Genomic DNA, 25562 nt, shown 5'->3' on the forward strand with positions numbered 1-25562 from the left:
ATATAACTGAAGATGTCTTTAATTATTTACAACGATTGAATATAACTTGCTCCCTCTAAAAGAATTATTGTGTACATCAATTGAATTAATGATATAACTAATTCAATTATCAGTTCAATTGAAGAGAGCAATAACTTAATTATCACACGTATTGAATTGATATACGCAATACTTGAACTATTTATCTCTTCAACGGATTTATAGCGCGCATCAATTCAATGGTCGATACCATTAATTCATTTGAAGAGAGCAACAATTCGATTATTGCCCGTATCATTTCAACAGAATGATTAAAGCTATCAACAATCAAGACAATTAATACGCGCAATAACTCATAATTGAATACATTTTTAATTTATTTGAAGAGAGATCTTTGATAGAATTGTTCAACGCATCAAATGAATTACCATCTTCAAGTATTTGAGTGTATGCCTATGTGGTGTTTCACAGACGGGTGTATTTGAGAGCTCTTCATCTTCTAGTACATAATGACATCTACAGAAAAAAAAATCGAAAACAGATAAAGAAATAAGCTTTTAATAACATATATATATTTCAAATTTGTAATATGCTGCATGCAAAATATGTTTGCTACAAAAATAATCACAGAATACAAAACATGTAAATGAACTACAATGGGCGGGCCACTAACAAAATATTATCACAGCTGAAAAGAAAATGCAAATACCATTTAAATTACGCATATGGGCACGAGGGCCTAGTATTTTGTTAGATATATCATAATACAGTGTGGTACTTTAATGTCTGAAACTGTTCAGAATAAATATTGCTCTTTCAGTCAAACTTGATGCATTCTCTTACTGGTACCGAGTAAACAAGGGAGAGAATGCATCCGGTGTCAGTTCTTTGTTATCGCGATGGCGTTCGAACACAATTTCTGCGATCTCATCCCGGCCCATGTCTCTCAGTGCGTTTGTTAAAGAGTTGACGGCCCCGTCTTTTTTATCTTTGCACATCCGCTTCCAGTATAGAAGTATTTTGTATGTGACGTCAGACATACTCAAGCCGTTGGAAATGGCATCGAAACCGAGCCCGGTAATGGTGCTGTCTGGAAGGTCAAGGTGAACTGCTAAGGTCAGGCCCTCGGGAACCAGTTTAGATAGATTGCGCAGACTCTTTCCCGAAAGAACTTTCGATTCTCTTTCAACTAAAAAAGGAAATACCACTTTACACGCAAGTTTCTTCTATTTAAAAAGGTCTTGACATACATATAATCTATCTAACAACCTGAAAATCATGCATGAATTTTTAAAATGTCAGTCTAAAAACATTCAATAATGATTATTTCTTATCACAGTATACTTTGAATATTAGATGAAAAAATGATAAAATCATGTAATCCGTGAATGATTGAGCATGCATCTACGTAGCACTACAAATGGCATGTATGTCCTAGTCAGTAATACATGAACTGAACGTCTAAATGGTTTCATAACATATCATAAAGGGGTACAAGAACATGAAACTAAAGCCTTTGCCGACCAAAAAATTACAAGTAAATAAACCACCATGCATGATCTGGGGGTGTCTTTATTTTAAATTAAAGGGAAATTACAAAATTAATGCGATTTACTTAAAACCATGCCATGCTGTTTATGCAAAGGAATTTCGAGCTAAATGAAAAGCATTCTTATCTATCTTGCAAACAAGAATCATAAATGTTTACCTCTTGCTGTGAAAAAAAGTACACAAATTATTAATTATCATTATAAATTCTTCTATCAACAATTCCATACATTCGTTTCAAAAGGAATAGGTGACATACGAGTGCATTAAATACATTGTTGTGCTTTGATGTAAATGTGCATTGACTTTCAAGGAAGAGTGAATACTTACTTATAATCGGTTTTCGACTAGTTTTCATCAGTCTCTCCATGACGCTGGGTGGGAGAGGTTTGAATTTCTGAATCACAGGAACTTCCGGTTTCTCTTCCTTGAACACTGGAGTATTCAAGATGTCGAAATTGACCTTCTCCTTCTTAGGCTCAGGCTCTTCCGGTACGAATTCCGGTTTGAAATAAGCTTTGACGGTTTCTTCATCAATATTAATCTGAATGGAACATGTACAATTGTCTCTGAGATTGTTATCCTCAATCCCAACAGGGTCGAGGTTTATTGCACCACTGATTGCGCGTTCTTCGTTTGTTTTCGGTTCTATAACAAACTGTCGGTAGCTTTCCGGTAAATACCGGAAATAGTGTAGTTCTCTGTTTTCCATATAGTTACTTTCTGTGCTCACTTTTATGTCATCCACCACCGAAAAGTCCCATTTCATTCCATCGTTAATTTCACAGGTCGGTGAGACTTGCAACTGTTTTGCTGGTTGCTGAAATTTCTGTGATCGATGTCTAAAGACATTTGTAGTTTCTTCCCTCTTCACGATGTCCTTCACAACGTATTTGAAACCCTTCTCGCTCATTTCCTTTGCACGACTCTCTAACTTGCTTAATGGCATGCATTCCAAAATCAGAAACCACAATTTTTCCTGAAGATTTAAAAAGGCCACAATTTCACCCTTTTCCCTGTTGCTTCTACTCTCTAAAACTTGTGCAGCGGGAGGCAGTCGCTTTTTCCTGTCTGGTTTTGACTGCATGACGCAAAACCTGCAAGTTTAGTTGCTTTTGGATTACCACATTCAGTATTTCACCAAGAATATTTTAATTAATAAACAGCAAGATATTAGGTTGAATTAGTTCAGTTCATTATTCAGATGTCTGATATACGACATGAGTAAATGAAAGTATTGATGCTTTTTCGTAATTGTTGCATGAAGTACCTCAAAAGTACTGTACTGATTCACGTGTATCTATACTCTGTATTCTCTTATCTCTACCCATGTGCTACATCCATTATCATTCACTTTACCCATCTCTAATTTCAGAAAAGTTTCAAATGCGATAAGCTTACTTTGTGAGAGATTTTGTATCAAATGTCACAGTCGTCCTTGTGAATTTGTACTTTGATTCCACCAATTCCCAACCAGTTTCCGTTTTCGCCAGTACTGCTATATCATCGTTGTTGTCATCCTCGACTTCAACTCCAGTCGGTAGAGGGAGCTTTACCGACACAGCGCGTTTGAAGACGCAAGGGGTGCTGGGAATGAGGTCTATGAACTCCGTGGCCAGCACGAGGTCCGCTGTTTCTCCTGGACTTAGCTCCTTTGCAAGTAGAAGTTTATCGGTGGGAATAGGAGATATCTGCACGAAAAGAAATCCATTATATAGATAGATAAATAGATATACAGACAGAGAGAGAGAGACAGAGAGAGAGAGAGAGAGAGAGAGAGAGAGAGAGAGAGAGAGAGAGAGAGAGAGAGAGAATCTTCGATGTTCGGGTACATTGTGCTTAACCAGACCTCCATGTTTCCTTGTACAAGTTTGTACATGAATATTGTTTTATGTCCTATTCGAGAATTGTTCACTCATATAGAAATCACCAGCTTTAGGTGAAGTACCACACCTTCTGACCCATGCATGGCGCCCAGGGCCTTAGCAGTGAGGGTTCTGTAGCGCACCAACGCCTTGACAAAGGTCTCCTGTTTTTACGGTCAAGTCCGAAAAACCAGTGACATCCACTTCTGATGCCGAGTTGCTTTCCGAGGAAACAAGTCAACACGTGGCGCCGGGATCGAGAATCGAACCCCAGGTCTGCAAAGCGGACCCCGTAACCACCGCGATCGGATTTCCATGTAGTACATGTTTAACAGTCTATCTATTCAATATTCAACTATAATAACAGAAATAGAATGTAAAACATTGAGAAAAATCTAGTACGATATGTAATCCTTTCTGGTTATACATGTTCATCTATTTCGATGACTAGAGATTTTCTAGTTTCGACTTTGCGTTGCATTCACCTGAATTGCACACTGGAATGGTTTGTCGTGTGCTTTCTTTGGAAAACGCACACTGATGTAGCGACTTATATGTGCGTTGTATAGGCACCCCTGTGGCGTGACATCAAAAAGTTCTTTTTTGGGAGTAAAGGTCACGATGAATATTCCTAATCTGTCCACCTCCAACTCAACAGAGGAGTCGCTCTAAAGAAAATAAAGTAAATTTATGAACAGTTGGAGCATTTCTTGAAATATGACACATTTAACATTCAGGAATAAAAATGGACATTTTCATGTAAATACTTTTCATAGAATCTTTATATTGACTGGGAAACAGTTGGTAATTATCAAAGAAGGTAAATTTATTAATGGAACTTTGGGGGAATTATCCCAAACTTCCTTTTCAAGAGGCATTTTATTACTTTAATTATTCCTTCCCTGACAAGTTTTGCATACGACGTAAATGTGTTTTCTGTTAAGTTAAGCGATCCTGTAGTGAAAACAATATGTAACAACAAGTACATTTCAATAGGGAGGTAAAACATGTCAACACTGTCGAGTGTTTACCATTCAAGTTTACAATACCATGGAATGTTTGCTTACTCTTCATTGTTATATGGGACATTTAAATTAAATTTGATCATCCCAACCCTTCAACTTTGTTCAAAGGTATCAAAAAGGTCTGTATACAAATGTATATACAACGTTCCTATTTTTAGGAAATCTGAAGTCAAAATACTGTGAAAGTGAGAGTACACTTATTTATTATACATCCATCAATAATCCGTGTTTTGATACTGTAAAATTCACAGAGAGTGATCCAACTTTCCAGATCACTACACTGGTTTTCTGAATCCATATCGTGTCTCTCGAAAACTGATGACGTCACAATGCATCAACGCAACGTTTTGGGGTTTTTTTGTGGAAAATATTGACCGCATTAGGAGGTATATAATAGATTTATCATTACTACAGTAACTTGATCCGAAGAGTTGGATCACGTTTGGTTGACAGGCGCGGATCATCAGATCTTCACTTCGCGTCTCGTTTGGTCTGATGATCCGCGCCTGTCAACGAGACGTGATCCGACTCTTCGGATCAAGTTACTGTAGTAATAATACATAAGCTAAATTAATTACTGATCATGAGAATTGATTTGCTGCGCTTTTAATTTTCTAGTACTGGTACATACTGTATCCTTAATTTTTTTCTTGTAAATAAACAATTTAGTTACATGTCAAACATTCTAATTCTGCTTTTTAGGCTTAGAGGAACTAAATCAAGAGTTGACGCTCATTCCTTTATATTTACATGTCCAATGTCTTCAATTTATCTTTACCAACTGCAATGATAGCCATTTCCACATGAATCCGATGCAGACGTGAACTGCGAGTGAATTTTCATAAATATTGTACGTCTGTTTTAACGGCTTGGAATCCCGAAAGAAATGAAAGTATAATGTATGAAAATAAAAAAAAAAAAATCAATTTTGAAAATACATGAGGATATGAACTGCAACACTTTACGCCAGCATAATTTTCAGGAAGCGCAAACGCATCAAAATTTGAAAGTTATTTCATAACAAATATAGTAACTGGAAACCAGGAATTACACACAACTTGCCTTCTTTAAAAACCCTACATCCACCCATTCATTTTCGTCACTCCATTTCCCTTTGACGTTGATTTCATTATGCTCCGTGTCAATTTGGTAATAAGGAATTTGTACGATGACAGTTTTCTTAAGCGGATGCATGCTTGACTGCAGCGTGTAAATTTCGCTGGTAATATGTTCGTAAGATGGAAGGGTGGGGTAAAACTTCCATCGCAGAGAAGGGGAAGCCACTTGGCATGTAATTGTGTCCTTTTTGCCAAACAACCCATCCGGCAAAATCAGTTTACCACCGAGCGGAAGTCCGAAATTCCCGCCCTTTTTGCCGGGCGTATATGTGACTTTCAGGCTGCAAGAAAGCAAAACTTAAGCCTTAAAATAGATTTTTCTTCAACATTTTCTCCACACTTCTTTGGATAATAAAATGCCTCAGAATGATATTCTAAAAACAATACATGCCAAAGAATTCTGTTGGACAAAATACGTAGGAGGAAAAATATTGATAGAACTCACTGTGAGTCGTCGTCCATGAAATCTTTGTTTGTTCCTATGGCAACGCTACAGGAATTAGAAATTTCCTTGTTCTTCATACTTCCGCCACTTTCCGACCTGAAATTACCATTAGAAATAAAAATGGTGCAATTGATTACAAAATTGGTTATTTCAAATGAAACAAAAAACAATACAAGTAACTTCACATGGATTAAGAATATTGGTTTCTTTTGTCGTATTTTATGTTCTTCGAACTATTTGTAACCATTAGTAGATTTCTTAATGTTCTACGAGATGGAAGAAGCGTGTGGTTGTTACCACGCTAATTGACATAGCATTAACATTGATTTATAACTAGATATTTATCGAGAGCTAGCAATTAAATTGAAAACTAAAATTCGTGCCAACGTCCACCCTAAATATACACACATAAACTGCTGGTGCTATTAATAAACACATGACTGAATTGATTGATGCATAGTTTTGGATTAAAAACAAACATAGATATAGACTTTCACCAATACATTTTATCAGATAAAACCACAGTGGTGTGACAAGACAAAAATCAATTATAAACAAAGGTGTGTTTCCTTTCATACAAAATGTCAAGCACACTTCACCACTAAAAAAAAACACCCGAAAAACATGGCACGCTCCGCTTACCGTGATACTGGTGAGCGGCGAGATTTTTTAGAGGAAACCATGTTGTTTTCGCACTTACGATACCTACGAGATTAGTATTTTAGAATTAATGAATGTTTAATGATGAACCATAACCATATCAAAACCGAAAGTCAGAGTATACAGCTCTAAATAGAAGAATGATGGGTCAATTTAGCCACTAACCCAATGATAGCCTACGGTCAGTGGAGAATTCTGCATATGATAGTTCAAGAGAAGGCACGTCAAGCATTTCAGAAAGAGAATAAAATATAAAATACACGTTGTTAATCTATAAAATTCAGTGTAATGTCTTGTATAGAAATTTGATAAAAAGTATTCGTATGAATAGAAATGAATACTCCGACAGATTGGAACTAAGTTGCTACCGCCATCTACTACAAATATAAAGCCTTACTCTGATTCTGATACCATGCTCTCAGAACCGATGTCAAAATTGGGTGACGGTATGACGAAAAAACGTTTCGAATTTGTCTGCAGTTTCATTTCAATATGATCTAAAGAGAAAAAGGTGGCAATTCTGTGATACTTTAAACAAAAAAAAAAAAAAAAGAAGAAGGCTCTGAAATATACCAAACAAACCGCTTGGGTAGCTAACAACAACGTGTCATTTAATCAATCACAAACTTAACTTTACAATTATGATGTACAAAATTGATTCTATTTGTAGATCCACTTTTTTTAAAATTCAAAACACTTTTTAAGTTGTAGCTAAAGGTTTGAATCGCTATTCATTATTTTTTAAATGCCATACTCAGTACTAGTTCAATTTTGAACTAAAATGAATAATCAATCATCGTTTAAACATCATAAATATGCTTTGTAAAAAGATAATAACACCGGTTTTTAAATCAATATTTGCACTTGATTTTGGGTGTCTATATAATGTATTCAACATCAATTTGACTTATTTTGAATTGCATCTCTTCTCCTGACAAGCAGTAATCCTCTGATACCGTCAGAGGCCGGTGCGCCATTACACACGCGCGCGCGCGCGTACACACACACACATACTATTTTTTCGCTGCAGTAATTAATACTACATCGATGGATGCAAATTCTTAAATAACAGATCTGATAAATGAAATGAAAACAAGAATAACTACTCAGGAAATCCGATCACGTTAAAGTGGGGAACGAAAATTGGCCCTTTAATTAATGAGACAAATCGACATTTCTCTTAGTTCGATAAGAATTAATGTTAAAAGTCCAGCGACAAATGCGGCGTGTATTGACAGATTACATGAGGACTTGTTCGCTTCTGAAGCACACTATTTTATGAGCAAATATTGAGCAAGGTTAACAGATATGGTTAATAATTTGAAAATGGAAAAATCCATTTTTAAGAGGATTGCTGACAAACGTTTCTAATACTGTATGTCTGCGTGTGCATTAGTTTGACATAAAGTCTAACTTTTTGGTGATTAGAAGATTTTTTTAATACTGAATGCTCTACAATTTTATCATTTCGCTTTATTTGAATGTTTATTTGAATGATTATCACATTTTACAACGAGAGGAGTAGTTGGGGATAGTTGGTGGAATCTCATTAATGTAACTGACAAATATTATTATTCATTATTATCATTGTACATATAGCGCTTTATCTAAATAAAACAATTGCCCTAAAGTACTTTACATGTAAAACAATAAAACAAACTAAAACAAAGAACAATAAATACATAGAAAAGAGCATAAAATAATACTAAAACTGAGGTTTTTTTTAAAATCATATCTTTCTAGTAAACGGTCTACCACAGTAACTTTTAAAAGGTATGATGTATGTATTGCGTGAGAGAGAGAGAGAGAGAGAGAGAGAGAGAGAGAGAGAGTGTGTGTGTGTGTGTGTGTGTGTGTGTGTGTGTGTGTGTGTGTGTGTGTAGACTCACTGAGGAGATGGTCGTTTTTTGGCGGTCGAATTTACATTCCGTATTGTTGCTACCGGCATTGTCTGTCAGAATCTATGAAATATCCTCAAGTAATTTGTAAAGTTCTTTTAGGGTTTTATAATTTACAAATCCATCATTCAAAAAGTCAGAAGACTCCGAATTTAAGGAAGCGTGTTTCTTCACAGATATCCATCGTCCAATTAAAACACCTCAAAGAAAAATAAACCTTCGCTCCTTTTTCAATACATCAATACCACTGATCTGATATAAAATATTCCTGGTTGAAGAAACGGAGCAAGTCACCTTCTTGATAGACGTTTGTCGTTAAGAATGTTTACGACATACCAAAAAACAATTCTGTCGGTGTCGCTAACCAGTGAATCAGTGTTGTTAATCGCGGGACTGAGGCCCATAAGCCACTGGAGTTGATATTGTCACTAAAAGTTCCTTATATCAGATCAAATTGCATGCAGTAATGCCTAGTAATGCTCATACAAATATTTCCTTAACGCAAAGTAAACGCACTGAGGACCTGTCGAGGGGAAAATTTAAATCGATGGCATTTAAAAATCTACAACCGCATTAACGAGCAAAGTTGAAAGACAGTTCAAATGCATATAGCATCTGAAGATACGCAACGAACAACTCATAAAATATACAAGAAAAACAACCCGAGCATTGGCGACAATTCTCGGTGGAAATCAACCAAACATTATCTATGATCGTTAGGATCGCTTGCAGCTAAACAAGACAAATCTTTTTTATTTATTTTTTTAAAAATGCTTTTGGAATAATGAATATACCATACTCGTCAATATCTATAGATTTTATTGAGAGAAGTAAATCTCGAAGAATAAACTCTCTTAGACCTTTAGTTTATCGTAATATAATGCATGGGGATTCCCTTTTTTTTCTCTTTTTTTTTTTTTCTCTTTGTAACAATTGGATCCAGTGGTCGAGGTCCCGTCGTTGAAATAGACCCACTTTAGCTCCTACCCGTTCCCAGAATTCCGTAGACGGTTTCATCGTACATTTTTGCCTAAGGAATAATACATTACCTCTGTGCAGACCTGTAGAAAACACTATATAAAGACGAAAAGAGGGGAGTAAGCATGCTGAAGGGAGATTCTTCTTATTCCTACTGGTCTGTCGTTTGAAGTTTCGTGTAATTTTGAACATCAGTTTATACATACAAGCATAATTATACACATTTCAAGAGTGCCGGTATCTTTTCAACTAAATTACATAAAATTCTTAATTTGAAAACCCCAAGGCAGCCTCTTAAGTTCCACTAAGCCGAGGAACCTATTCATCGAATGTTTTCTATTGTGAAAAAAGATTGGGGGTTTATTCAAGTTTTTCAATCGTGAACTGTTAAAGTTGATTGGGCAAATAATTAGTCATTTGTATTTAACGTAAATGCACTCTGTGTATTATCTGTGTATTTCCAAACGTTTCTAATCTGATAATTATAGAATTTAAAGATCGTTTCTCGCAAGTTCAACAGTCACCGATAGAAAAATGAGTAACAAATTCAGATAATTATCTGTTTTATTAATTGTTTACTATTAAAGAAGGTTTTAAGCAGAAAAATGCGAAGAATTTTAGATATGTCCAAATTGTACTCTTCGTTGGCATTTTTTCATTACAGAAAAAATGACATACTCACAAGAAATAAATAATCTAGATTATAGCATATCTGACATCACAAAAATACAAATACCACGAGGGACCGACTATAAACATATCACGAAATTCATAACTAAAATGAACAATAATCTTCAGTAAAGAAAACTGCAGAATCGTAACATTTCCGTAACTAACGCCGTATTCTTCGATACAAAACTGTTGTATTGATTTCAAATACAGTGAGTTTTAGATAAAGGGTCTCTATGGTTTGAGAAAACTCATTCTAACACCAATTTGAGAAATTCCAATGAAAGGCCGTCGTTGTGGCGAACCGTTTCACTTCCGGTACTAGAACTGTATGAATTGTTCAAGTCAAAATGGCAATGGAAATAATCGATTTCAAAACACCAACCACGGGGTTAATTGATTTCGCTTTAAGATGAACAATGCCGAAAGTCGTTGCTCAGCAGACTTTTTGGCGTGTTTTATTTTCTTCAATTTGTTTGGTTTTTTATGACGCAAATACTCTAAAAAGGTACATATAACACGTATGACAAAGTCGTAAAATTTTTGAATGAGTAATTATAGATTATAAAACGAACAGAAATAAAACAGTTATAACGAACAGTGACCAGTCTCGTAGAACCCATAAAGAATACAAAATTGAAAACAAGACAAAAACAGACCCCTGGAAACGCCAGTGGTTGGATCAGGTGCCTAGAAGGAGTAGGTATCCCCTGTCAATCGGTCACACAAAACAGAAGTAACCACCTCATTTAGTTTTGCCTATTCTTAGTTACCTCAGTTTCTTTGTTTTAGTTTGTTTTACATGTAAAGCGCTTTAGGATAATTGTGTTGATTAGATTAAGCGCTGCATAAATGTACACCAATAATAATAATATAATTTTCTTCTGAAGTAAACTATAGTATTTTGATAGAGTCAGCCTGGCTTTACTAAATAAAAACAGCCATATACAGAGGACAAAAAGTGAAAACTTCGCCAGCTAAAGGACGTTCACAGCATAAAAAACTCCACCACCTACAAAGGACTGTGACAATGAAAACTCCACTATCCACAAAGGACTGTGACAATGAAAATTCCACTACCTACAAAGGACTGTGACAATGAAAATTCCACTACCTACAAAGGACTGTGACAATGAAAACTCCACTGTCTACAAAGGACTGTGACAATGAAAACTCCACTGTCTACAAAGGGCTGTGACAATGAAAATTCCACTATCTACAAAGGACTGTGACAATGAAAACTCCACTATCTACAAAGGGCTGTGACAATGAAAAGTCCGTTATCTACAAAGGACTGTGACAATGAAAACTCCACTATCTACAAAGGACTGTGACAATGAAAACTCCACTATCCACAAAGGACTGTGACAATGAAAACTCCACTATCTACAAAGGGCTGTGACAATGAAAAGTCCGTTATCTACAAAGGACCGTCACAATGAAAACTCCACTATCTACAAAGGACTGTGACAATGAAAACTCCACTACCTACAAAGGACTGTGACAATGAAAACTCCACTATCTACAAAGGACTGTGACAATGAAAACTCCACTACCTACAAAGGACTGTGACAATGAAAACTCCACTATCTATTAAGGGCTGTGACAATGAAAACTCCACTATCTACAAAGGACTGTGACAATGAAAATTCCACTATCTACAAAGGACCGTGACAATGAAAACTCCACTGTCTACAAAGGGCTGTGACAATGAAAACTTCACTATCTACAAAGGACTGTGACAATGAAAACTCCACTATCTATAAAGGACCGTCACAATGAAATCTCCACTACCTACAAAGGACTGTGACAATGAAAACTTCACTACCTACAAAGGACCGTCACAATGAAAACTCCACTACCTACAAAGGACTGTGACAATGAAAACTCCACTATCTACAAAGGACCGTGACAATGAAAACTCCACTATCTACAAAGGACCGTCACAATGAAAACTCCACTATCTACAAAGGACCGTCACAATGAAAACTCCACTACCTACAAAGCAAAGGACTGTGACAATGAAAACTCCACTATCTACAAAGGGCTGTGACAATGAAAAGTCCGTTATCTACAAAGGACCGTCACAATGAAAACTCCACTATCTACAAAGGACTGTGACAATGAAAATTCCACTACCTACAAAGGACTGTGACAATGAAAACTCCACTATCTACAAAGGACTGTGACAATGAAAATTCCACTACCTACAAAGGACCGTCACAATGAAATTTCCACTATCTGCAAAGCACAGGACTGTGACAATGAAAACTCCACTATCTACAAAGGGCTGTGACAATGAAAATTCCACTATCTACATAGGACTGTGACAATGAAAACTCCACTATCTACAAAGGGCTGTGACAATGAAAATTCCACTATCTACAAAGGACTGTGACAATGAAAATTCCGCTATCTACAAAGGACCGTCACAATGAAAACTCCACTATCTACAATGGACTGTAATAATAGTGAAGTTTTCGTCACCTACAGGAAATTCTCTGCTGTGAGTGACTGAATTCTAATCATTTTCCTCAGACACCGAATTCAGACGAATATTTCTTCAAGTTGGATAGAATATTAATTAATGTTTAGAAATATAAACATGAATTGTACTTACTTTAATATTTGTTGTTGCATTAAGTAAATTGCAGGCCACCATGTATTCATAATGTATTAATGCAGAAATTAATTTACGCTTCTCCATTTATATTAATCTCAATTAGCGAATTAGCTTTTAAACCCCGAAGGCGTAATCTTCACCATTTAATAAATTCTGCACAATGTGCACTATATGTGGGCTAATCTTTAAATACCTAATGCACTTTCATTGTTTTGGGGTGTGCTTAAGCCACCGACTCAAAATCTACACATGCCGCCTTATTTTTTCTCTCGGATGAATCAGTGTACAAAAGACATTGTGTGAAGGGAATTGAGTCATTAATTAAATCGCTTGGTTTATCAAGATGATATCTGTTTCAAATCTATGTCATATCAAATCAGTTTTTGACAATTCTATTCACACATGTAAAGAGCAAACAGAGGCACGCGTGGCAACTGTAGCCCGAATTGCCTCGGAGTCAGAGATCAGTTAAACAATATCTTTCGTCTTAAATTCAAAATCGGAATTATCCACCATTGTTGACTACAGATCAATTGCTGTGTCCTGTGGACATATGTTTAATCAGTCGTAATCTAATTTTATTTGCGCATTCATTTAAATTGTTATAAATCAGTAATTATATACATAAACCGTTGTCGAAACGGTCATGCCACGGACAAATTTTACACATCACCGAGTATAATTGATACGCTAATGGGAGTGCAATTGACAAAATAAAATTAGTTTGAAACATGCAAATAAATGAATCGGAAAAACTTTTTATGCATAATCACGTGCTTACTTTAGTAAAGATGATTAGAACTTTTTTGTCAAGTGTATCTATATTATACACTTTGTTAAATGCACCGTATGTTATTGTATGTATGTATGTAGCTGCAGAACTGTAACTCTGAAAAAAATATTGGGACAGATCAGAGAGCTACAGATCCACCCCTTATAAAACCCTTTGATTTACGGCGCACAAAAAATGCGCTCAGTTAAGGTTTCATATCGTTGTATTCTTGTAATGTCTTCTAATATATTTAATATAAAAAATTCGTAACATATATATTTTTCTACTATTCTGCAATTTTTTGGTGTTATTTTTAAATTTATTCATTTTTATTTTTTCTCAAATTTAAGCGAACCGCCGCGGTGGTCTAGAGGTAGAGCGTTCGCCCCGCATGCAGAAGGTCAGGGTTCAAATCCCGGCCGCGATAGACCTGAGTCGTTATAACAAGTAGTGACAGTTCCATCTCCAAACGCTCGGCATCAGGTGTAAATGTACATGTCACGGGCCCTCGGAGATGACCTTAAAAACGGATGTCCCGTGTCACAATAGGTGTGGCACGCTAAAGAACCCTCACTGCTCAATGGCCGTAAGCGCCGAACATAGGCCTAAATGTGAAGTCCTTCATCGGTATTGGTGACGTCTCCATATGGGTGAAAAATTCTCGAGGGGGACGTTAAACAAAATACAATCAATCAATCAAACGCTGACCTCAGAAGAAAAAGTTAATCCAACACATAGATAGCATATCTTTTTAATCTAGAGACTTGGAAATGCGATCAGATCACTTTGGCAGCTTTACCAACATATTGTGTCCTTTGAGCAACGTAATACAGTAGACTCTGTTTACAAAGTAATCCAGGGGACATCGGAGATAATTCGTTATATTCATCATTCGTTGTATCCGTTATTACTAATAATCAGAAGATCAACTAATTCCACATGTATACATTGATACAGGAAATACACTTTGACAAGCTTTTACGGAGTTGAAGAACACGACAGCGTTTTTAACACCTTATCATCGATAGTGATATCTCTAGCAGCTTTAGAGGAGGTTTAGAATGCATTAGAATATGTTAGAATGATTTTCTTTTATCTAGAATTTCTACTGACTCCTGTGAATTTAACAAATGAAACAAGAAATCTATGAATATTCAGTACATCAGTATAAGATCGATTTATCAAGTAATAAAATTGTATAACAGATACCTTTATATGTAGTTTTCTTAACATGTCTGATGAGTAGAATTTTTAGATTTGACAATTTTTCTTGAATTATTCCAATTTTTTAAAACACTGTATTTAATTGCTATGACCTGACTGTCCAGAAAAAAAATTCATTATAGTGCGCTTTCACATTACAGAGTTATATACGTGTGTTCATTTGATTTTTTTAAAATATATCATTCAATAACTTTACATATATTCATAATCGTAACCGATTGTTTCCCAGTCTTCATTACGTACATGCATGCACACACATGCATATATACATACACACACATAGATACATACATACATACATACATATATACATACATACATACATGTACATATATACATACATACACATAGATACATAGATACATAGATACATACATACATACATACATACATATATACATACATACATATATACATACATACATACATACATACATACATGTACATATATACATACATTGTACATACATGCATATTGTAAAATGTTGATTCTCATGAAATAAATATTGTTTAAACTTAACTTGAGGCAAATATTAGAATTACCTTAAAAGTTTGCGAATATGTCAGTTTGGTGCAACCATCCATGGTTATTTAAAACATAGTGTTTCATTTCAGATTGATGTGTTTCAAATGCAAATTGCTTACGCAGATCTTTAAACAAATAGTCTGGACTCGTCTGGGACAGAAACTGTTGAGGAGTGTAAACGCCAGCTTTTGTATGACCAAATTGCCAAAATATATGCAGCAAGAGGTTGATATTTGCACGACCATATCACATTTTGTAAGGAGTAATGCTCCAATATTCACTAAGCCCTTTAAAATGTTTGTTTTTACAGCATGAATAGTGTGTGAATTCATGTTATTCATAATGCGAAAAAAACCTTGAGCAAATATTCAATGCAACAGGAAAATGAAAGCAATCAATGTGTTTATTACTTAAACAAACTATATAATCATGATTATTATTATTATCATTATTTTCATTATTACAATTATCATTATTTCTATTACCATTAAAATGGTTTATCTATCTATCTATCTATTTACCAATCTATATCTATATATGTATAGAGAGAGAGAGTTCATTTTCAAAGGACTTACATTTATCTATCTTTTGGACGAAAAATAATAAAAGCATTACCATATTTTTTCACTAAGCATTCATCATAAATTACTCACCATATTTCCGTAATCCTACGATCTTATACATGCAGAGGCGACTACTAAAACGGTGATATTTAGCGGAGAACCTCTTTCTATTTATGATATCTAGCAAGATGATTGGAGCACCAAATCAAACGCGCCCGAGGTGAGCTTATCACAGACAAGGATTCAAATGAATGACATATATCCGTTATACTTCATTTAAAAAGGCTGACAAATTGGTTATTATTGAAAAAGACTGGTCGTGAATAATGTAGCTGAAAGAGAACCTGGCAAATGTGTATGTTTAGTGTGCGTTCGAGTTGGGGAAAATGTCGATGATTTTCAATAAATCTGGTTACTGCTCTAAGACCAAATCAATATAATTTCTTTGACTTCAATCCTGTTTGAATATTGATTTATCTTGGTGACATTTGTCGCCATTAAATTAATAATCATATGCTGAATAAAGAGTATTGTGCACATTGAATAAAATGTGATCTGAATTCCAATAAAAACCCATAAATATTGTACATTAGATTTTTACCCCCATAAATATCTTTTGCGTCTGTGTTTCTACAGAGTCACCAGAGTACCTTTATCTCCCGTAATCGAAGATTTTGGGGGCACATAGTTTTTGGCTGTCTCTGTCTGTTAGTCTGTTTCTTCACAAAAACTTTAACCTTGCCCATTACTTTTGAAGGTTTTCATATTTCACACGTGTATTCCCTATGATATGTGTATTCCTTATGATATGTGTATTTCTTATGATATGTGTATTTCTTATGACATGTGTATTCCTTATGGAAAGGTATTTCTGTTGGTACCAAGATTTTTAACCTTTGTGACTTTTGCCTTGAAGTTTGACCTACTTTTGAATAATTTAGCCTTGGTTATAACTTTTGAATGGTTATGGATATGGCTGTCATTTTCACATTTGAATTCTTTTAGTAAGTACCAAAATTTTTAACCTCATAATCGAGCTGGACCTGGAAATTTGGCCTACGTTAGAAAAAAAAACTTTGGTCATAAGTATTAAATGGTTAGTGATAGAACTTTCTCTACTCTGAGTACCATAATTACTTAATGAAGTTCGTTCTAGAATTCGAATACGTTATTACCCGTCGCTTGCAAAGCGAAATCATCCCTATGCAATGAAGCATGAGATGCTCCCTGGTGAAATAGACCATGTTTGTTACCCACGTCCCATGAAATGAGTTGAAACTTAAATGAAAAGCTTTGACATTTCATGATCGTGGATGTTTTAAAGCTACAGAATTGACCATAAATTAAACTCGACTTACGCGTAGGGCGATTTGATAAGTGTTATCATCCGCCAAGTCACTTAAAGTGATATACAATCTAAGCTCAATCAATAATTTAAAGTGGCAAAATTGAACTTACTGTGCAGTGAAATTCTCATGCAGTTGTTGTAAGAACGGTTTTTCCGTTTATTTCATATGAATATGAATATCTTTTTAATTATAAGTTTGAAAAGGTAAAGTAAAAAAAAAAATTAAATATTCTGGAATTTCTGTCTTCATTTTTCTCTGCAACATTATAAGTAGTATGAAAGTCACGGTTACTGACAAGTATTAATGTACTAACCCCCTCCCTCCCCCTTCCCTGACTCCTTGTGGTCAAACAGTACATGTAACAAATACTAGTGATGGAATTGTCGATTGGAGTTTGTTATGTCGCGGGGGAAATATGAGCACATTACAGTGAAATAGATACAAAGTATTTTCGATGGAACGACGAGTGTCAAAGAGAACCAGGTTATGTTCCTATGGGTAATTTTAAAAAATAGGTGCAGTAATGTAGCCCTCTCCGATGTCGTTAGCAGAAGAGACGGAGCTTATCCATTTATGGATAGCACGCTGAAAAACCAAAATATTATTCACAATCAGCGCAACAATTTAGATGTTTAACACAAACTCGAGCAATTCCAACAAAGATAATCATATGGTGGCAGAAAAAGTTTACACTTAAACTTTATATAAAATTTAAACCCATCCAATACCGACGGAAGCGCTTTCTCCTCCGTACTCTGACTGCGATGTAATCACTGCCTAATATCTACGACACTCCAAATTAACATAAACTGAAACAACTGAAGATATCTTTAATTATTTGAAGTTGTCATCAATTCATTTGATGTGCACAAGAATTTAATTAAAGATCTTTTCAATAATTAATGTCACATTATTCTGAATTATTGCACACATTAATTGAATTGTAGAATCGCGCGATATAATTGAATTTTTGCTTTCTTCAAATGAATTGAGGATATAAACAATTGAATTGATGCGCGCTATAATTCAATTGAAGAGAGCAATACTTCAATTAATGCTCCCATCACTTTAGTTTAAGCGCGCAATAAATGAATTATTGCTCTCTTCATGAATTAATCATATCATTAATTCAATTGATGTGCGCAATCATTCTGAGAGAGAGAGAGAGAGAGAGAGAGAGAGAGAGAGAGAGAGAGAGAGAGCATCTAGAGGAGACGGTAGGATAGAATCTCTCGGATCGTATAAATTGCAAATTGTAAATTCACATGCAGACTAAGATACATGTACATTATATAATATCATTTTTGTTTAAATAAAGAAAGCTAAGAAATGTTTATAATGATCGAAAATATTGCGGGAGGGAATCATTCCCACACCTGCACTATTACAAAGACCTTCAGGAGTTGTAGCCCCCCACCCCCCCTCCCCCTCCGAAAAAAAAAATCGGAGAGGACTATATCATTGCAATTAATTTAAAAAAAAAATGTGTTGCAGGGAAAAGGTATATTTCTAGTGGCGCCTAATCCGCGATACGACATCTACAATCTACATCGGGTATTCCAGGGGAAAGAGTACCTGTATACATCGCACCGACTCTCTAAATGTCTGTCAATAAAAATCACTAGATCTACCTTTCAAACATATAGAGTCCATATATTTCTATGGCCCTTTGAGGCAATTGAATATTCCATAGATATGTTCTCTTAAAGAATTGGACCCTTGTTCAATCACAAAATGACAGGCACTTAGAAGTTATGTTACAACAAAGTTCTTGTTCTTCAACATACTAGAATAGATTCAATAAAAGTTTGAATTGTCCACTCTGATGAGATAAGAAGAAAACAAATCTTCACACGAAACAGTCATTTAAAATGTTGTCCATCTTTTATGGTATTTACAATGATGTCGATGTAACCCGATTATTCTTTTCATGTCAGAAAAGTGTTTTCAAATATAGTTATGATGACTTGCATTAAAAACACCTTTGTTGACAAACTGCGTGTTTACCAACAGAATTGAAGCAAATTCTTTAAATGGAATTCACCTATTTTCTAATGAGGAACCGAAACTATACCATTCATATTTGTTGTTAAAAAAACGAAGAGAAGTCCTTTATATTACTGACATTAAAATTTAACGATTTTTCTTGACGTCACAATTTGAAATTATGGTAAAATATCAATTACGTTAAACGAAGATCAACAAAATAACACTCTAAATGGTACCAGGTATGTACATGTATGTATCGACTGACAAAGGCCCAGACAGGTAAAATGATACATGTTTTCAAGATATAATACAGTCAGTTGATTGGTTGTCTACACGATAATAAATGTGTGTAAATAGTATATGGCGTACATGTAAAATTGCAGATAAATATTAATGTTTCATTTTGCATTTCACGACTACCCGTTGTTTGATTTACATCTTGTAATCAAGTTGATTACGAAAACATTCATCTGGGTTGCCTTTTCTATGGTGTATTAGAGATGTCACCCATAGACACCCTGTGGAATGAATTACTTGCCTCAGATGCCTATAGATGCTTATACTGTTCTCAGAACACCGTTTCGTCCAGTGTTCTAAGAACAGTATAAGCATCTATAGGCAACTGAGACAAGTGGTTCTTTCCACAAGGTTTGTATGGGTGACATCTCTGATACACTATAGAAAAGGCGAGAACTTAAAGAGTTTGAAAATGGATGAATCTTGGTATATTAGATGAAAGTCAAATTTCCTCTCCCCTTTTTGCAAGGAAATTCTGAGCAATTTTTTTTTCGTTCATGAAACACACTTAAGGGTGGATTTTTGCCTTATAATTCAGAGAAATTAAAAGGTAAGCACCACAAGTTCCTGAATTTTATTCAGTTATGAAATATTGGATCATGGAGCTACATTTTTGGCGACAGCTGTAACAGTAACAGATGCCCTACCCCTATTCTAAGGGGGATGAGTGTAGAGGGAACAGATATTAGGAATTTGTGGATTTTAAAATTAAAAAGCGATATAAGATCTCGACGGTGCGCAGAAAAACTTGCGCCATAAATCAAATGTTTTCATTAAGGGTGGATCTGTACCCTTTGACTGTCCCAATATTTTCCCAGAAAGCTACAGGTCTGAAGCTAGACCCCACGTAGATATACCACATACTTAGTATGAAAACAGCAGGTAGAAAAGTTTGCATAAAGTATCGAACATATGATGAAAATTCTGTAAAACAAAAAAAAGAGGAAATGTGGTACACTATTCAGCAAAATAAGGCTCACATTAGATTAGAATATTGGTTGTATCTCCATGCTAATCCACCATTTTGACACATGGTTAGGCAGGTACTCCCAGGTTAGGAAGTATTCTAAAATTGTGACTTTAATGTCAAACTAGACATGTCTTTACGGGACTAATACCCTCAGTGGGGTTCATCCATATCGAGGCATATTTGAAATAGACCAGAATGACACGAGTTTCAATGTTGTTCATGTTTCATCTGAATACAAGTTAAGGGTTACGCTAAATTCTTTTGACCTCGATTTTTATCTATATTCGTTGGGGAAAAGGAGGAAATGTCAGTTTGAGCAACACTTTATAACTCTTTGGTCACCAACTTCAACCTACACTTATCGAGAGGAAACCAAATAATTGTTCTAATAACAGATGGGCAGACGTGGTGAAACTGATATACCCACAACAATTGTTTGTGGGAGATTATACATATAGATAAAAAAAAAATCACGAAACAAATGTTTACAAATGACCATAACTTTCTTAGAATTGAACAATCAATTTGAAAATACCAGGAGCGCTGATTTATACATAGTATACAACATTTTCACAGAATTAAGTAAAATGTGGTTTAAAATAACAGCCTTCGAGAAAATCTGCCTACAAAATGCGTCCATGGACGGACGGAGTGAAAACAATAGAACACCCCCCCCCCCCACACACACACACACATTTTGTTTACCGGGGGATAACGATAGTGTACGAGTCAACCTGTCCTAAAATTTAGAAAAAGTTTCATATTTTGAAATTCAAAAAAAAATTAGAGTTTTGAATCGGGCCATTTTTTCCAGGTCGGTAAAAACTGTAAAACAAAAAACTAACCTTGCGTATGTGGTCGACGTCTTAATGAAAGAAATGCACCGTTTCAAAATTTCAGTTGCAGACTTTATATTATAGCTTTAAGTGTGTTTTAACAAGCATGCGAAATGGAGGAGAGGCAAATTCGACTTATACCCCTCATTGTTTAGAAGTCACATCTCCGTTTACAAAAGAAAACAAGAGGTCAATAATTCCTACAAGGAAGTGAAAGTAGGAGGAATGTAAATGTTTTTGGACTTTTTTTTTTCATTTTAAATCATAACGTCAATTTAAAAAGGTATGTCAAATCCAATCTTCATACTATTTTTTTTTTCTAGAACAGGAATTTCAAATGTTTACCTGGTGCCACCTTCGGCCATTGGAAGTTTAGATCACTATAATCCAGACAGACTCTTGTACTTCCAAAAACGTCTGCGAGATTTATGTGGGCTTATCATAATCTCCAAGTTATATAGATATTTGAAACACTAATCGAAAAAGGAGTGATTTATTCAAAGAACTTCTGTACAAACATATCACTTGGTTAATGCATTTCTAGTCGCAAATTTACGTTGTGTGACAACGCTTAAATCTCCCTGGAAATCTTCGGTTCAGATTTTAAAAGAATCAATTTTTGTGATTGTTGCTTAGGGCAGCTTTCGGTAGCTCCCTAGAAAAAAAAATGCACAAATTAATGAAATATTAATGTGTCTTTTTAGACTGCAGCGGATCTATGGCTCATTTTTATCTAGTGCAGTGATAATACCTGTACAAAGGCAAAGTTAAGTTGCCACATGCACGCACACACGTATATTGTATGAACCAAAAACGCACACGCTATTGTACTACTATACAGACTGGACGAAAGTATCAGAGTGGTTAAAAAAATTGTTTTTCACGTGTAATGAAGTTATTTTGTCTGTTTTGGGGTTGTTGTGATTTTCTTTAAATATTTGTTTGAAACCATTTTGATCCAATTTACATCAATTTTAAACTAATAAACACATTTGCTGTAGAATATCTTTTATCAATAATTTCCTTACTCACAACAGGATTTTCGGACAAAAATATTTAGTTCTAAACTTCGAAGGATAGAAAAAGAATCTGGTCAATATATGATATTGTTCGTTTCAAAATCATTAAATCTCTTCAACAGGTGGGGAACGGTCATTTCAAATTACATATGAACATTTCCAAGTTTTAAAGTATATAAAGTGTGCAAAAATGGATAAAGAATAACTTCAAACGAATTTTCGGAAGGAAATAAATCACATCATTTTGCATGAAAACTATAATTACATGTATTAACCATTCCAACAGTCTGTATAAGATGCATTATGGGCTACAGGCAAACTTCAAAAATCATGGAATGGCGCTGATTTCGCAGGTTTCATTTGACTGATGAAAACGGTCAGGGGGACAAGAAAAACAACTTAGAGTTTCCATTCAAAGAAGCAATCCGGGATAATACTCAAAAGTTGAAACCACCCGCTTGAAAATTTCAAAATCCGATATGTGTAATATTTCTTTAGACGATTTAACTTAATCAAAATAATTCGACAAATTACACGCATTGTATTTTTTCCAAGTACTCTTCACAAAAGAAAGGTACGATCTTATTCTAAAACATGTTTTCAAAACAAATGATACCGGCATTGTACAAACATTGTATAAACAGACGAGAGAGCGCCGAGTGTTGATTCATCTAATGATGTTTAACAAATGTGGGGGTCCATTTTCGCAGGTGTGTACTGTGTGAAATACATTAAAACTCTCCATTTCTTGTCTGTTTGAAAGTTTCAATCACTTTTCATTTTGATAGTTTTTTTTTATGATGGTGTCATACTGTAATTTTCTATTTTGATAGGTTTTAATGATGGTGAAATAATTTTTGAATTTACTGGGTGGGTGTAAATATGAAAAAAAAATGTATATTGTAATTTTTTTTTTTTTAATTTACACTCACCCAGTAAATTAAAAAATTACAACTTGACAATGGTATAATTCATTTTGAGAAACAAACAAAAACCTTTACGAAAGAATATTACATTGTACACGTATATAGGTCTGTATACAATTCATGGACCTGTGTAATCAAAGATACTTACATCTTATAACCCAAAATTACGACCAACAGTCACCAGAAATAACCTACATCTACATACGGAGACTCTTGAAAGGTCATTGGCATTTCTATGAAACAACGTTTTGAATTATATAAGATTCAAGTCACGTACTACCCGCTACCTGTTAGTCACATTATCCAAATTCAATACAAAGTTTTGGGTTTATATCAATATTTCATAACCTGATAACTTATAATATGACAATCTATTTTCAATTCAGCTTGAAAGGATTAGAAATTTAATGGTTTTAGTCAACAGGATTCGAGTTTACATTTAAAACTGTTTAAATATCCTACTAATTGCAGTAGACCTTCCATCACTTTTTCATTCATCCATAAAATCGTCGATTTTACAACCGATCAGGGTTTGAAATTACTTATACCTGAGACAGAGAGAGAGAAAGAGAGAGAGAGGGGGGATGCTCCGCACGGTTTGATATATACAGATGTTGCCATTTAACATACGTACATCAAGAAGAATGTTACATTTAAAACTTTTAAAAGGATTGAATTTCAAATGTAAAGTTTTGGGTGATAAAATCCGGGAACGTGTATAGAAGAAATTGAATTTGGAATAAATTATTCTGTAAGGCATCCGTAGAGGTAGTTTTCTCACAGCAATGAATGGTAGCAGTAAAGTTAGAAAACGATAAAAGGGTAAATTTTTACTCTTCTTATATTGCTCCTCACAAAATTTCCAACTAATTTTTCATGCTGAAAACATTCTAAATCACCAGGTTTACTAAAGAATTGGCCCCCATATTAAAATGAGGCGTAACAGGACGACTAATATATATAAAGAAAAAAAGTAGTGGAATAAGCACATATTGAAACTATATTTTTACGTGTGTGAAAAGAATGTGTAGTTCTGAAGCTCCGTCTGCTTGCCTCTTTATATCCCAGCTTCGTTTGAATGCCGACAGTACTGCCCAGTTTAATTATACAAGGGCGAGGAGATGAAGGGGTGGGGTGGAGAAGTGGGGTGGGTGGCACGATGTCCTGATGTCCATGGACATACTAAGCGACCCAACATCAAAACCACACCCGTCCCCTCCCGTCCATTCGCAATGACAACCTCTTTGCACAAAGCATCCAAGATCTTTCAGAATAGTGTACAATCTAAACACTGATATTAGGAAAATTCGATTTTTAATCAAAAATTATATGGAAGTCACTACAAAATGTGATATATCGCAACCGCATACAAGGAAGTTATTGATGGACAATAATGATAATGGAAAATATCCTACCTTTTGCGTGAAAATTATATGAATGACAGAACAGAATCCGTGACGTCGTATTCTACAGCATGCATTCTATTTTCCGTCTTCTCACATCTGCATAAGACATCGAGACGCGAAGCGATTAAAATTCTGTGTATTGCTAGATAGAGAGCAACAGGTTTGGGCATATATCATAAGTACATAATATACCGATGGGACAACTGCATGCGTTGGACTTTTAAATTAAGATATTGTTAGGCATTCAATTATCTGTTTTGAATATTGTCGGTGAAGTGTATAACCACCGTCTATGCCTGTATTTGCCTGTTAAAAGGTTACTCAAAGAATCGTCCATTTCCCTACGACTACACGGCTGCCCTCTGTGTGTATACTAGTATCGGATATTGCACACATTGTACACGGCCAAATTCTAATAAAGCTCACTTCACTCCATTTTGATTTATATGAAGTTTACTATATTAAATTAACGTCTACTCATAAATGTTTGACAAGTCTGGACAGACTTCTGATATGAAAATCAGGGCATTAATAAATGATCTCCCGTAAAGACCACCGGGAACAGTTGATCAAAACTAGATTAACCTTATAGTGACTGTGTAATTATGGGCATTGACTGAGCGGACGGTCATTAGGTGCAATATTACTAGACGGCATTAAATCTAGCTGGCATATTGAAATGAAATCTTGAATAACTTTCAGTAAGCGAGAAGCGGATTCCGGTTAATCAAACTAGATCCCAGCTGGCTCAGGGGTACCTAGTTATAAGTTAACACTATTAACGAATCCGAAGATTTTAAGCCTGGCTGTGTGAAAGTTTATTGAATGATGGATTCTTGTCTTTATCTAGACAAATTGCATTTAGATGATAAGTGCA

At 35.0% G+C, this 25562-nt stretch overlaps 1 protein-coding gene across 9 annotated transcripts; it reads right to left on the bottom strand.

The window, feature by feature from the left end:
* Nucleotides 1-523: 523 nt before the first annotated feature.
* On the bottom strand, nt 524-24830 carry LOC125667054 (uncharacterized). Of its 9 annotated transcripts, none has more exons than XM_048900370.2 (8): nt 24695-24711; nt 8530-8601; nt 5981-6076; nt 5480-5816; nt 3878-4060; nt 2929-3218; nt 1858-2624; nt 524-1168 (listed from the first exon to the last, which is right to left on the bottom strand). In XM_048900370.2, the coding sequence occupies exons 2-8, from the start codon at nt 8586-8588 to the stop codon at nt 819-821; spliced, it is 2082 nt and encodes a 693-aa protein (XP_048756327.1). In that variant the 5' UTR covers nt 8589-8601; nt 24695-24711; the 3' UTR covers nt 524-818. The 9 variants fall into 9 exon arrangements, with proteins under 9 accessions (XP_048756327.1, XP_056010103.1, XP_048756324.2 ...); XM_056154128.1 differs by lacking the exon at nt 24695-24711 and adding an exon at nt 15984-16061; XM_048900367.2 differs by lacking the exon at nt 24695-24711 and adding an exon at nt 6623-6685 and having other exon boundaries at nt 8530-11211.
* Nucleotides 24831-25562: the final 732 nt, after the last annotated feature.

This window comes from Ostrea edulis, chromosome 2 (genome assembly GCF_947568905.1).
Source record: "Ostrea edulis chromosome 2, xbOstEdul1.1, whole genome shotgun sequence".
Classification (NCBI taxonomy): Eukaryota; Metazoa; Mollusca; class Bivalvia; order Ostreida; family Ostreidae; genus Ostrea; species Ostrea edulis.